This window comes from Apus apus, chromosome 3, assembly GCF_020740795.1.
Source record: "Apus apus isolate bApuApu2 chromosome 3, bApuApu2.pri.cur, whole genome shotgun sequence".
In the NCBI taxonomy this organism is placed as follows: Eukaryota; Metazoa; Chordata; class Aves; order Apodiformes; family Apodidae; genus Apus; species Apus apus.
This window is the reverse complement of record NC_067284.1, coordinates 97,016,522-97,030,565: the sequence shown is the minus strand read 5'-3', so window position 1 is coordinate 97,030,565 and position 14,044 is coordinate 97,016,522. Positions and strand designations below refer to the sequence as shown.

The 14,044-nt window shown below is 38.1% G+C and overlaps 1 protein-coding gene across 1 annotated transcript in view; it reads right to left on the bottom strand.

The window, feature by feature from the left end:
- Window positions 1-14,044, bottom strand: part of ESR1 (estrogen receptor 1) — a 162,960-nt gene that overhangs the window by 82,945 nt on the left and 65,971 nt on the right. The window contains 1 exon segment of the mRNA XM_051613565.1: window positions 1,775-1,965. Coding sequence (XP_051469525.1) covers window positions 1,775-1,965 — 191 coding nt within the window.

The window sequence follows — 14,044 nt, the reverse complement described above, 5'->3', positions numbered from 1 at the left end:
TAGAGTAAACATGACTTAAGGATTAAGAAAGGCCTTTTATGGGACACTGGAAAATTAAGTTGTTTTTTTTAAAGCTTGCCTATTTAAAAATTAAGTAGATTAATGTAGCAAGAACTGAATTTACTAATCAGCATGTACCGTAGCACAAATAGATAACAGATCCATTGTGAAGGACCACAAATTTGTCCAGATGGAGACTAAGGAAGAAAACAAATGCTGACATAAACCCATGGAACTTAATTAAACAGATTAATTTCTTCTTCCATAATGGCCAAAAGTTGAAGATCTGTGCTGTACAATTACTTGATAGCAAACTCTTACTTTTAATTAGGAATGTTTCAGTTTTCACTCTGTTGCTGACTTTGTTCAGTTAGAGTACAAGGACGGAATTTCAAAATTCTAAGAATAATTTTTGTATGTTCAGGGGAACTCAAAATTAAAAATAACAAAACAAAACAAAAAAAGCTTAATAAGGGAGCTCTTCTCCCTAAGTCACAAGATCAGGTAAATCATTCTGATGTTAAAAGAAAAGTATTTTTCCCTTTCTCCCTAAGTGTTGCTTCTTATTGAGCTCTGCCTCTAATGACTCTTTTCTAAAAACTGTTTTGATTAGTTTGGAAAAGCAGAAAAACAGTAACTATTCACTAATCACTGATATTCAAATAATTTCATCAGTGTCTAACCTGCAGCCAATCTTTCATTTCTTTCTTTAAGGCAGAGAAAATGCTGAGATGAAAGCTGGAAGTCTTATTTAACTCATCTCAGTGGTAGTCATGCAACAAAACAGGCAATAATCACACTTCCGGATATGATGTAAAAACTGTTCCTCGCTATGTTTACTTCAAAAAGGGAGCAACAGGAATTTTCGTGCTCTTATATTACCTGGATATTTTAAAAAACTATAGAAACCTAACTAAAGTATAGTGGTTTTCTAGTTTTCTCTTTGGAAAGGAAGAAATCTATTTTATCTTCTTCTACAAAACAAGACTTAGATACTGAACAGTACGCATACTTTCAGTAGAATCATACTTACTTCTTACTTGGTTTAGGAGATGTTGAACAAAGCAAAAAATACCCATTCCACAGAGTGACAGGCATTTAATTCAAGAGTTACATCAGTCACAGTAACTAATACTGTTGCTGCTAGATGTCCTTCGCTCCACTGGACACCTTGCACAGTACACTTTTAGCCATGATAAGACTATGAACTAACCCATACTGAGTACAGTCCAAAGCACTGCTTTACTGACAGATGCCCTTTCATCAAGGAAACTTTCCTTTCCGTATTGGTTCTCAAAAGACATCTCATGTCTTCAAGGAGCTGAGATTTGGATTGAATCACCTTTCTAATGAAGCACTAAATTAAGATTAATAAATCAATCTACATGGATTAATCTTATTCTAACAGGGAATTATTTAAAAAAAAAGTTTTGGATAAGAACTTAATCATAGAAAAGGATACACACGAGGTGGTCACCTTGATCTGATATGGATTTTTAAATTATATTTTGACTACCTCCATGCTCAGACACATCTAAATCTAAGGGAAAATAGATAAGTTTTATTTCTCTCATTAGTCTTGGACTAAATATCAACATATTATATAGCTGCTAGAAGCATTCACCAAATAGAGAGCTAAAAATATGTGGGAGAGCACAGCAGCTGCTAATGAAAACCCATCAAATGTCACTGTCCTGGGCTCAAGTTGCAATCTCAGGTAGATTCAGAGATTCGTTTGGAGTAAAGCTGATTCACTTGAACAGGTTATTATTACCTTGAATACTCCTTTTGAAAAAAGCTTTGCAGCCCTCACAGGACCAGACTCCATAGTGGTAGCCTGAAGCATAGTCGTTGCAGACAGCACAGTACCGGGTCTCCTTGGTGGACTCCATGGACAGGCTCCCTTTCTCGTTGGTACTGGACATCCTCTCCCGGATGCTGTGGCGCCTGCTATCAGAGCTTGGCCTGTTCATAGCAAAAAAAAAAAAAAAAAAATCATTTTTTCAGTGAGGTTAAGTCTCATCCACTCCTGCAGATTGCAAGAAGAGCAAATCTAGTTTTGAAATGACAGATGAACAAAAAATAATCTTTTATCCCACTCTGTTCTGTTCTAGTTGGAAAGGTGTGGAACCAGTAAGATCCAGGGGAATTTAAAACAAATCAATCTGATGTTATTAGGCATTGTACCTTGAAAAATTAAAAATCAATTTGATAAATTAATAAATTTTTCTCAAGATATTTCAAAGCAATAAAAAAAAAAGCAGTTGTTTTTTTTTCTGTGTGTGTATGCCTGCTGCCTGCTCCTGTCCAAAATGTTCAGCATGACTCTAGTAACAGTAGGTTGCTTGAGAATCCGAGACAAAAATCACTTCATGTTTGCACCTGAATGTGCAGGTCACTTAAATTATTATCTGGGCTATTTTTTAGTATTACTGCCCAAGAAGGGATGCAAGCTTTCCTACCATTGTCAGCAATACAATACTGCATAAAACAGTCCCTATTCTCATGACAATACCACTTTAATCAAATTTAAGAAGTGATTTTAGCACAACAAGAAAAGTCAGAAGGTACTAAAAATTGTTGCCAATGATTTTTGGTTCTAGTAGAATTTTTTTTCATGTTACTAGACATGTACTAGACATTACTCAACGTACTAGCCAAGCACATGACCCCCACGTGCAGCATGCTGCTGAATGAAAACCAAACAAAACTACAGTGTAAATGGCAATGAATTCACATCTCTTAAGAGGTTATTATGGGCAGCTGCTGCAGACATGGTAGACAATATTCACAAAAGATGAGAGGATGTGAAATAACCACGGGGTCCAGCCATGAACTCTGCGATTGCACCTGGAAGGCAAACAGCTTTTGCAAAACATGCTTTCCAGTAAGAATCTGCACTACAATTTGTCCAGGAGACAAATACAATTGGGTGTAACAACATCACACAAGATAAAGCATGGAGAATCCTACTGTTTACAGCAATTATCCACTTACCATGCATGTTTTAATTGCTGATTAATAAACAGGTGACTTGTCTCCCCCCAAGTCCTAAGATTTTCTTAAACATATCCTGGTTTTGAACCTAGGAAGCTGAGGGCTCTCTCCTTCAGATTTCTTCCTACATACCTTATTTTGCCTTATTCCCTCTTCAGTGCAGCAAAACTTCCTGTGTTTTGATGAACTGAGGCATCTGGCATCAACAGCAGCTTTGTGCTCCAAACCAGTACTCCTCAGCAACTTTCTGATTACTTGTATGCTCAACTAGCCTCTCTCATCTCACCAGGTTCCCTGACATCTCCTGCTCCTGTTCATCTCAACACCCAAAAGCTCTCTACTAGGCAAAGCCACCTGGATGCTCTCACACATCCCGCCAGCCATCCCCTCAAGATTTTTCCATGTAAAAAAATACCAAAACCCAAATGGGATCTATTTTTATTGAACGGCTTTGAATAATTATCAGTTTTTAGAGAAGCACAAGACTGCCATACTAGATAACATAAGCTGCTCCTGTCATCGTTCTGAAAAAAATGCATTACTTTAAACCCAAAGTTCTTTACAAAGCCTCATATAACAGCTAATTTTGAACACTTATTTAAAGATTTTTTGTTTCCTTCAGGCTTGTGCAACCCAGAAGAAACTTTAATTGGTGAAGTGGTGACATGGCAGAACTCTGGCTTTTTAGTGAGAGGGGCAAACTGGAACACATCACACTTCTCACAACTTGAATTTAACAAAGTGGGCAAGGGGAACATATCATTGCATATTTCAGATGTTAATATATAAAAGTATGAAAATAATATCATTAATAAATCATTATGGGTTCAACATATACATTGTTTATGTAGCCCGACCCACCAGATCTAGGTAGGCTTTTTTATCCTTCTCCAAGTCCTGAGTTTTCCTTTGAATTTGCTTTATCTCAGTGCCTCATTTAGTTCACGATTATTTATTTTTATTTTGCTGAGCACTGATCAAAGCTATTGCTTTTTAGCTTCCCCACCCCATTCTCTCCTGCCTGCAGCTAGATCACCTAATCCATCTACACAGTATAACTTTAAATTAACCACAAAGTGGCTTTTTTTTTTTTTTTTTAAATACACTTTTAGGTATATATAACTACAAGCATTTTCTAAATATTTAGAGTAAATCAGCAAGCAAGCAAATAACTGTCAATGTAATTTTAATAGCAATAGTTTGTTAGGTGTACATGATCATCTGATATTCATAATTTTGGAAATATATTTTTCAAACCTGCTACAAATACGTTAAATAAGATAAGGTTCACAAAATTATTTTCATTATCAATAAAAAATGAAAATAAATTACAGCTTTAAAAATGTTTGCCTTTTTAAAAAGGCACATTAAAAACAGTAGAAGGAAGAAAATATCAGGTTCCTAAATAATTACGCATTTTTGCAGGTGTGTAGTAATTTTCCATGACCACACATAGGCACAAACTTATTAAAGCAATCCTTGTTTCCTAGCTGGATACAAAAGAAAACACTTCAATTAACAGGTAAAACTAGGAAGCAATGGGACAGCTCACCCCCTGTATGCACACACAGGATCTGTGGCACAGAGACAGACAGGAGAGCAAGGCCACATCATGGGCTCATGCCTGGCCCTAATGCCCCTGTGTTTCAGATTTGACTGAGACTTACAGTGCCTTCCTGCACACAAACTTGTTACATTGAAAGAGCACTATAATTCTGTTAATGTAGACCTTTGTAAAGCAAAATTAATCCAAATACAGCCTTGCTGGCTTCCCATCCCTCTCCCAAAATCAGTGGCAGTCGAGCACTACTCCGGGTAAGGTTTTGCAAACTTGGCCTTGCAGAGTCATCACATTGAGGCTTTTGTGAACCACAATGGGAAGCACACTAAAATGCAACTAGCCCCATTCTCCCCAGAAATAACATCCTTTCACCCGTTTCCATTTATACAATGGAAATGAAACCTGATAATAAATAAACTTGGGTTTATCACAACTCTAGTACTTATTAGAAAAGATGAGGAGGAAATTTTTGTTTTTTTTAAAAGAGTATCCCAATAAGACAGAGCTGTTAAATCAAATTAACATCTCCGATTTCATCCAGAAATCAGCTGCCAGTTACTGTATATCACAGACCACTGATGATGTGTCCTAAGAAAAAATAAGTCTGCTCCTCATCCAGTTTTCAGTTAGGTTTCAAGGGTTAGCCTTCTGGAGAACACAGTGCAACAACCTAACCCAACTTGAATAACTTTGGCAAGATTGTAATTCCAAAAATACAATAGCAGGACCTTTTCAACAATTTCCTTTGTAAAAAAAAAAACAAAACCACAACCAACAAACCACAAAAAAGACAAAAAAACCCCAAAAGTTCTTGTCAACTATGTTTACCAAAGTGAAACACAAATCAAAAAGAAAAAAAACCCCATATAAGGCCCTCCCTCCAAGGCCCCCACCAAAACAGAACAGATTAGAAAGCAAAAAACCTCAAGATTTACTGCTCACTTCGAAATGTAGTAACACAGCAGACATAAAATAGAAAGTGTTTTGGAACCTACAAAGCAAGACAAACTTGACTTCCCCACTCTCATGTTTTTCCACCTAAGTCTCACTGATTCTGCTCTTCAGTAAATGTGTCAGCAAACAAGACAATTCTGCTTTAAACATTCTCTCATCATCTGCAATTCTGAATCAGCCAAGAGATTATTAACACTATGTTGACTGTAAGGTAAAAAGAATGTGTACATGAAGGAACTACATTTTTGTAATGTAAACTCAATTTTTTACATCATGGTAATCTGACCAGCAGGCAAGATGAATTTAAAATAACCCACAGTACAAAATCCACCCTAGTGAGGTAAGACCCAGTTTATTCATAATCTCAGCTTTATCTAAATAGATTTATAGATTGGAGGGCTTAAGAGAAAAATTATTTAGCCAGTTAAAGGAGACACCTTGAGAAATTCTAGTTTTCTGAATTTACTTTCATACAATAAATTTTCATCTGCAGCTGTGAGGAACCACCCTCCACAAAAGATATGTCTCTTACTCAAATTGACTGTAACAGAGAGATGTAAAAAGAAAAAAAAATAATAAAAAAAGAAAAGGAGAAGCAGCAACAACATTGTGGGGTGGGGTCTGCCAGCTCCACCTTGCTATTGTTTGCAGCCAGGACCCAGCTTTTGTTGCAACTTTTCTGCAAGTAGGGGCTGGGAGCTGTGCGGACTGAAAGACCTACTGACCACCCTACAAAGACAGTTGTTGTGGGTCATGATTGGTCATTGTCACTCATTGTTCATTGCTACTGGAAGAAAGGAGAGAGAAGAAAGGAAGACGGAAGAAAGGAGAGAGAAGAAAGGAAGACAGAAGAAAGGGATAGAGAGACCAAATAAAAGAGAGCCTTCTGTGGCTTGGGCTATGTTCCCGCTTTTTCTAGTGGAGCCTGTTCAATGAAGAGCTGCATGAAAGGATCCAAAGAAATGGAGAAGAGAGGTAGAACACACTAAAAGAGCTGATAAAACTAAAAAAGCTGGAATCACTGCTCGCTCCCTAAACCCTCCATCATCAAGCATTCCCAAGGCCACTGTGCTGCAGCCGCTGTGCTGCAACTCTGCTCCCAAGGCTCCAGCCGCAGCTCCAGCTTCACAGCCACGCTCCCAAGGCCGAGCCGCAGCTCCAGCCGCAGCTCCAGCTTCGCAGCCACGCTCCCAAGGCCGAGCCGCAGCTCCAGCTTCGCAGCCACGCTCCCAAGGCCGAGCCGCAGCTCCAGCCGCAGCTCCAGCTTCGCAGCCACGCACCCACGGCAGCGCCACCACCGCCCCACAGCCGCCATTGACGCTGCAGGTCCAGCCGTTGCCTCTTCGACGCCAACGCCGCTGCTGCAGTTCCAGCTTTAAGCCACAGTAGCCGCCACTGCCATAGCTGCCATCAAACCTATCAGCACTTCTGACCCGGAAACCATAAGAGAGATGCCCTGACCAAGAAATCTTTCTCTGTCCTTCTCTGCGTTCTTTTCCGTGGGCAAAAATAATCAGCCACATTTATACACACACACTTTGTCTACTCTGTATGGGAAAAATGCCAGGCTCTCTACCCTCAACTGTAATAGTGTTTCTTTCTTTCTGTTTACTGACCACGTATCATGCTCAGATACCCAGGTCACAAGTACAAACATTATACACCCCAAGTTTTATTTCCAGTAACCACATTCACACAACACAATCCCTTTGTGCATCCAGTATTCCCTGTTTCTCACTGTTTCGTCCAGTTGCTCTAGTAAACGTTAAAACCTCACCTATGCGTGTGTGTGTGTTTCCGCGTGCATATCCAGAAAGGAGCCTGTCAATCAGTTGCACACACAGGGGAAGCAAGCCAGTCCCAAGCCAGGGATGGACCCAATGAAATAATTTTAAAATACTACCCTGAATATTAATTTGGTGTCAGAAAATCATAAAAACAAACAAGGTAATCATGCCCTGAGATAAGGTGGCTTCAACTGCAAACCAAGCTCGAACCGTGACGGCAGCTCCTAAATCGTTCTTAACAGAATGGATGGAAGTTCCCAGTGTAAAAAGGCTCAAAACTAGAGGGCCATTTCAAGTGCAGTCACGGTCTAACAAGAATGCTTTTCTATACATTGGACTTATAACACCATTCTACTATTCAATATGAAATTAACTTGCTGTGAATGTGAATTATCCTATGGGACAAAATATTTCGAAAGATTATTTGAACATAATGAAGTGCTTGAAAATATTTCTAAAAGACATCTCAAGGAGAAGTACTGCAGTAGGAATTAATAAGTATACAAAGACAAAATTGCCAGCATTAAACAACTCAAAACTCTACTCTCAGGAAGTAGCTTCAATGACTCTGAAAAGAAATCATATGCCATCCAAATGGAAATGTGGGCTTAAAACAAATATCCCAAAATGCCTAGGGTTGTAATTAAGCTAAATACAACTTGACAATGCAGAGAGAAAGTCTTACACGGAGTTGTATATTAAATAGACAGAATCACAAGAGTATTTTAGGATAGATAGGGGTGGACCCATGCCAGTGTTGGCACAAGAAGTTCTGCAGCAATGAGGGTGGGTTCCAGCAGTGGGGCTGGAAGCTGGCATCGCTCCTTGACTGATACCGTGCTGGTGATGAACATCAACTGGGGCTCACCTAATTGCGAGTGATTCCTGGTCCATAACTCCAAGCACTTTTCACTCACACAGATAAACTCTCTTCCTCCTCAAACCAGGAGCATTCCACAATGTACAAGAAAATGTATTTTATAGTCAGAAGACACTGGAATATTTTCTTTAGAACTAGAATAAAATATATTTTTATTTGGTAACTAAAGTAAAATAACTTAGGAAAAATAGCTCAGTACTGACCAAGAAAGGGTATTGTTGAGGACAGTCTCTGTCAATCTTAAAACAAAAGCTTATCTTCTTAGGTCATCAAAACTTGTTAATCAACATGAAATTAAACATTTCATTTGGCGTTATTTTTATCATCCTCTTTCATCCTTGACTCTGGTTAATTTTAAAATGACTGATTGAAATGCTACATGTGGGTATGCAAAAATTAAACTGTGCCATAGGTGAAGAAATATCTCCTTTAAAGCTATTTGCTAAAGTCAGTATAAATTTCATTCCCTTAATTTTTTTTTTCCAGATTTGTCCCTAGTATTTGCAGACTGGATTAAAGTCTAGAGAGGTGTGTCTATGCAGAGGCACTGTGTGGTCCCTGGCGTCTCCAGTCACATTTCCTGGAGGCTCTGGTGACAGGAAGGAAAGCCAAGGCTTCTTGTTCACATGACTAATATCTGAATTTGGATGTTTTCTGTATTTCCCTCTTCTTTGCTTCCACTCTTGGGATCAGTTTTCCATGGTTTATAAATGTAAACTACTCATTTTGCAGCTGATCCCCTTGACAACACAGAAGTTTATCCAAGTTTCTGAAAAATGTGGAAGCTTTCCTTGGGTATGGCATGGGGGAAGGAGGTGGGTTTAAAAGAGGAAAGTGACCCGTCTATTTATAAGTGCGAATTTAAATTTATACAAAAAATCTTTGGAAAAATACTAAGAAAATGGCTCTGTTCTGTTTCTCTGTGCTGCTGGAATCCAAACTACAACTAATTTACAGGATGATTTTCATTAGTCTGAAGTGCAGAATGGTGATAGAGCTGTAATTCATGGAGTAGCCCAGCATTCAAACAGTTCTGAAGCACTGGTAATTTTCTGGCTTCTTTCTTGTGCACAGAAGGTTAATAATTTTTTTCTGTACATCAGGTGAATGTAGAAACACCCACATACATGCTTTATATGAAAATACATTAGAAGAAGATTAAGATTTTAAATACAGTGTATGGCTGAACAGCACCTTGCAAATGCAACTGAAACCTTCATTTATCCCTCCTGTACGTTAACTTTAATTATGATACTTTTCACAGGGCAACAACTCATCAGTGCATAAAAGGAATTTATTAAATGAGCAGCTATTCTGTCTTTGGGTTGTTGTGGGGGTTTTTTTGTCTGTTCAGTGTCTGGTGCCTTACTATCAGCACTCTACTCATATTCAGTTATAACATCAGAATTAATTTGCTTCTGGTATTTCCATGCCACTGTAGCATTTTAACTGTTGGCAGGTGCTAATAAATGTATTTTTCCAGTACCTTTGAGAGTTGAAAGGATAAAAAATGAGACAGAGAGCTTAAGGTCAAAAGTATACACTGTGTTATATGCATCCTGAGTTTCTTAAGTACTCACCATTAAACAGCATTTTGAATGTTCAGAGTGCTACTTCCCTTGTCTGCAATTGCAAGGGTAAATGTTTAACACTTAACATAAATCAAACTGTGGAACTTACTTATATTCAGCACAATAAAAATTACAATACAACACAAGAGAACTTGTGAGGTGATTGATTTAAATTATTTCTGAACTTAACAGAAGCATTTGCTGCAAAATTAAACAGAGAATTTAGACAGGCCAGCAATTAGCTGTCTTCACATACTGTGTCTTGACATTTTTGCCTCATTCATTTTTTTAAATCTTTGCAAGAAATTAGAATTTACAAACAGCAATATTATTTAACTATATCAATATGACACATTCCAGACTTGATTCTTTTCATATATTGAAACAGCAGTCCACTTATTATTACCTCATAATTATGAAAATAATACTAATTATCATAATCACAAAGGCACAAAGGGAACAAATAAGATTTGCACAGGTCACCTTAATTTGTGTTTATTAAAAACCACAAGTTTGCATTTAACATTTTTTCTGTGTGCAGCTTCTCACCTTCTAAAGAGGACAACTAGAAAAAAAAAAATGTTATCATTTCATCTCATATTTATAGTTATACACAACATGGCCGGGACATGTAGGTATACCTCTCGCTTGCCTTAAGGCAGCAGGCAATGGCAGGAGACCACTCTCATTCCCAAGAAGCAGAGGACACCAGTGATATCTGCTAGCAGATATAAGTAGGGACACTACTAGTCCTTTACTCTTCTTTGGTTATGAGAAGAAATAAAAGCTAGCAACTATGCAGAGGTTGCTGCCAGTAGTGTTGGTGGGTATGTCTGCCCTGTCCTCCCACAGCTGTTCTTTGCCAAGTGTTGCTTGACACACCCAGCTCCTCTTGTGCCATTCTTACACTCATCTCCACCTTTGGGCTTTTTGTTTCAGTTCCAGTCTCCCTGTCCAGAAAGGACAAACTCCTCTCTTCTAGTGCCTGGCCTGACTTTGCCTGGCTACTTCTTCCAAGCCCAGACTCCCTGCAAGCTTCTCATGCAAAGCTCTCTTTGTCTCTCCATCACTACTTATTTTCCTCCTGTCCTGGGCAGGAATGTTCCACTCTTCTGCCTCACTGTGTACCCCTGTAATCCAGTCTGCCATGAATACTTAGCTCCTGTTAAGCTTAATATACAACCCAACTTTTCTTTGACCTGCCCCAGAAGTACATACTGAGATTTTTAACTAAAGGAGGATTGAGGGATCTTAGTATTGTCATTTGCTGGCCACATATCACTCATTAATCATAAAAGGACAAAATTATATCTTTTTTACCAAATTCTGAACTTAAAATTTCTGAAATTCTGTGGTAAGCATCTCATTTTGAGTGCTATGAACTGTCAACAAGAAAAACTACAATGTCTCAAGGAAGTCCAAACACAATTAAAATAGTTTAAGGGTTAAAAATAGCTCACCAAACACACAGAACTTTCTTCACAATACCTTTAAAACTATGACATTTCATTTACATCTTGGGCCTTGCCTTATACGATTTGTACGTCAGTCATTTTTCCTCTGCAATCGATAATATGGAATAAATGTCACAATATTACTTGGCAGAATTTCACTTTGAAATAAGATAAATTATTTTCCTCCTATTAATGTTGTGAAGGCTATTGAAATCAGCAGAGAAATGTTCAAACAACAGAATTCCTCTTTTTTAAATTTTCAAGGAAAAAATATTTTCTGTGGGAAATTCATGTTGCAGAAACCCTGATTTGAAAAAGTTTTGACAGGATGATGTTCAAACACCAAAACATTTCTTTTTATGCAATACACATTTATAATGAAATAACTATGTATATAATAAGCTAAAAAATTCTATAGACATATCCAGATGAACAGATCTGCAGGACTGCGTTGGTGTAGAAGTTGCTTCTAACTCCACCAGTAGCCAAAGTGCCTGCGGTCTCAATGGGAAAGTGACATAAACAGAGCTACAGAAATTACATACTCCACAATCATTATATACTAGCATTCAATAAAGTAGGGACAGAGTATCCCTTGAAAGACTGTTTCCCATGGGAACTTGTTTTAACATGCCCTTACAACATTTAAGCCTCCCTGCGAACTGTTCGCTGCTTTATTACCTAATGCCCAGCCTAAGTCGTCTCTGCTGGAAATTAAGCTCATTTGTCCTCAGCTATTTTCACTTAGCCCAGAGAACAAGTCAGACATTGCCTTTTTAGTGCACATTTTCCCTTTGTAAGGTTCCTGGTACGCCACCTCTCAGCTTCCAAGCCTTCCTTTCACAGTCTCCTCTCTAATTCTCCCATCCCCTTGCTGCTCTCATAAGGACATTGCTTGCCCCTTAGTGGGCATAAAACTCTGAAAGAGGCCTCACCAGTCTCTCCTAAAACAGTGTATTGACTTCCTAATCTGCTTTTCTGTCCACAGAATAAAATATGCCTTTTCTGCAAAAGATTACTCTGTTGACTTCTGTTTACCTCATGATCTTCTTTTCCTCTTGGATTATTTTTTACTCTGCAGTCCTTTTCCCTCAGTAGCAATTCCTCAATTATTGTACTTCAGCTTTTTCCTTCATCTCTTCTTCCCAAGTCTCCCCAAGACTGGGAATTCCCTTAGGGAATTTGAGACGTATCTAATGTTTCAGATTCTGTTGTGGTAAGCAGCACGAGAAAAACGTTCTCTTACATACTTACGTTTCAAGTGGCCCACTTACAGATTTCTGCTCCTTTTAACAACTGGCAGATACTATTTGCTTATTCAAATATTAATGGTACTGGTTTATCTTTGAAGTAAGATCTCTGCAAATTATTGTTTTGATGTATGTTTTTGATCCCTGATCACTGGGTGATCCTCCTACTCTTTAAGGAACAACACCAGTAAAATAAATATTTTGATCCAATTCCCCAGGATCAAAATAATCACCAACAAACTTGCTAAGAGTTTCTCTGTCCATTTTTACTGCCTGCCAGACACACTTCTGCCTGGGCACTGTCTCTGACACAATCTCCCTCATTCAGTTTAGAATTCCACAGACTCTGGTCTATGAAGAGTCATATAATCTGAGAAAAAACCTTAATCCACAGTCTAAAATTGTGCCAAACTTGATGAAAAAGCTGCTGAGAGACAAAGTGCCTCTGGACACCACATAGATATCATTTTCTGGCAGCAATATTGAGCTGGTGTGTGGCTGCAGGGCTCTGGGGACAGAAGCAACAGGGGCCCGAGTGCGGCAATCAGCAGTGCCCACAAGTGTGTCAAAGTGGAGGGCACAGCCGGCAAACCCTCTGGAGGAGTGGACAGAGGACATCTCACTTTAGTGTAAACAATCTGAAGAATAAAATAGATTTGAAAAAATGGAAGCATGGAAAAAAAACAAAACAAAACAAAACCAAACAAACACACACAAAAATAAAAGGCCAGCTTCAGCTGACAATCTCTGGCATGTATCCTCTTCAGCTTTCACACTTTTAGAAATATCTAGTCACCCTTGACTCCATTGAAATTATGCTAAGCTTCAAAAACTAAGCTGAAAAATCATACCACTGGATTTCTTATATGAGTCTTAGATTCAAAATATGGTGGGGTTTTTTGTTAAAAAGCTGCAGTTTAGCCTTTCATATAAGAATATAATACATCCAGAAGTCACCTTTTCTCCAGGTTTCACTGTTCCTAGCAAACCTTTTTCAGAATTCCTCAGTCACTAGGCTTTTTTTGTTTGGTTGTTTTTTTTAACATCCAGATAAACTAGCACCATTTTACCATCTGAACGTAAAAGGTTAAATGCACTCGATAGATTGGAAAAGCATGTTCCAGGAAGTGCAGTCAGATTCTTACATTTACCTCCAGACTACTTCAAAAGTAAATGCGAGCCAAAACACAGGAATCAGTCATAAATCTTCTTTCAGCATGCCTTTATAGGACTTCTGTGGGCTCATGTGTTCTTTTTATTCTCAGGCAAGCCCTCTTTCCAAATATTTCAGATGCAAACATTAAGAATACAGTTTAACCTATTACCCAAATCTTCATTAAATTCCTAGGAAAATCTTTTAATGACCAACATTAAACAAGACCTTTTTAAAGAAAGATATAAATGTTCTCATTTATACCAAGGAATGCAGATTGTGTAACACAGTATCTCAATTTAGATAACATTGTTTCAAAAACTCTAATCTAAATAATCTATGATTTCAAATGGCTATTTTTCTTTAAAATAGCATTTTTAAACTGAAAATGTAATTTTAAGGGGTACAATGTGTTTGAAAACGAACTTATGAAACGA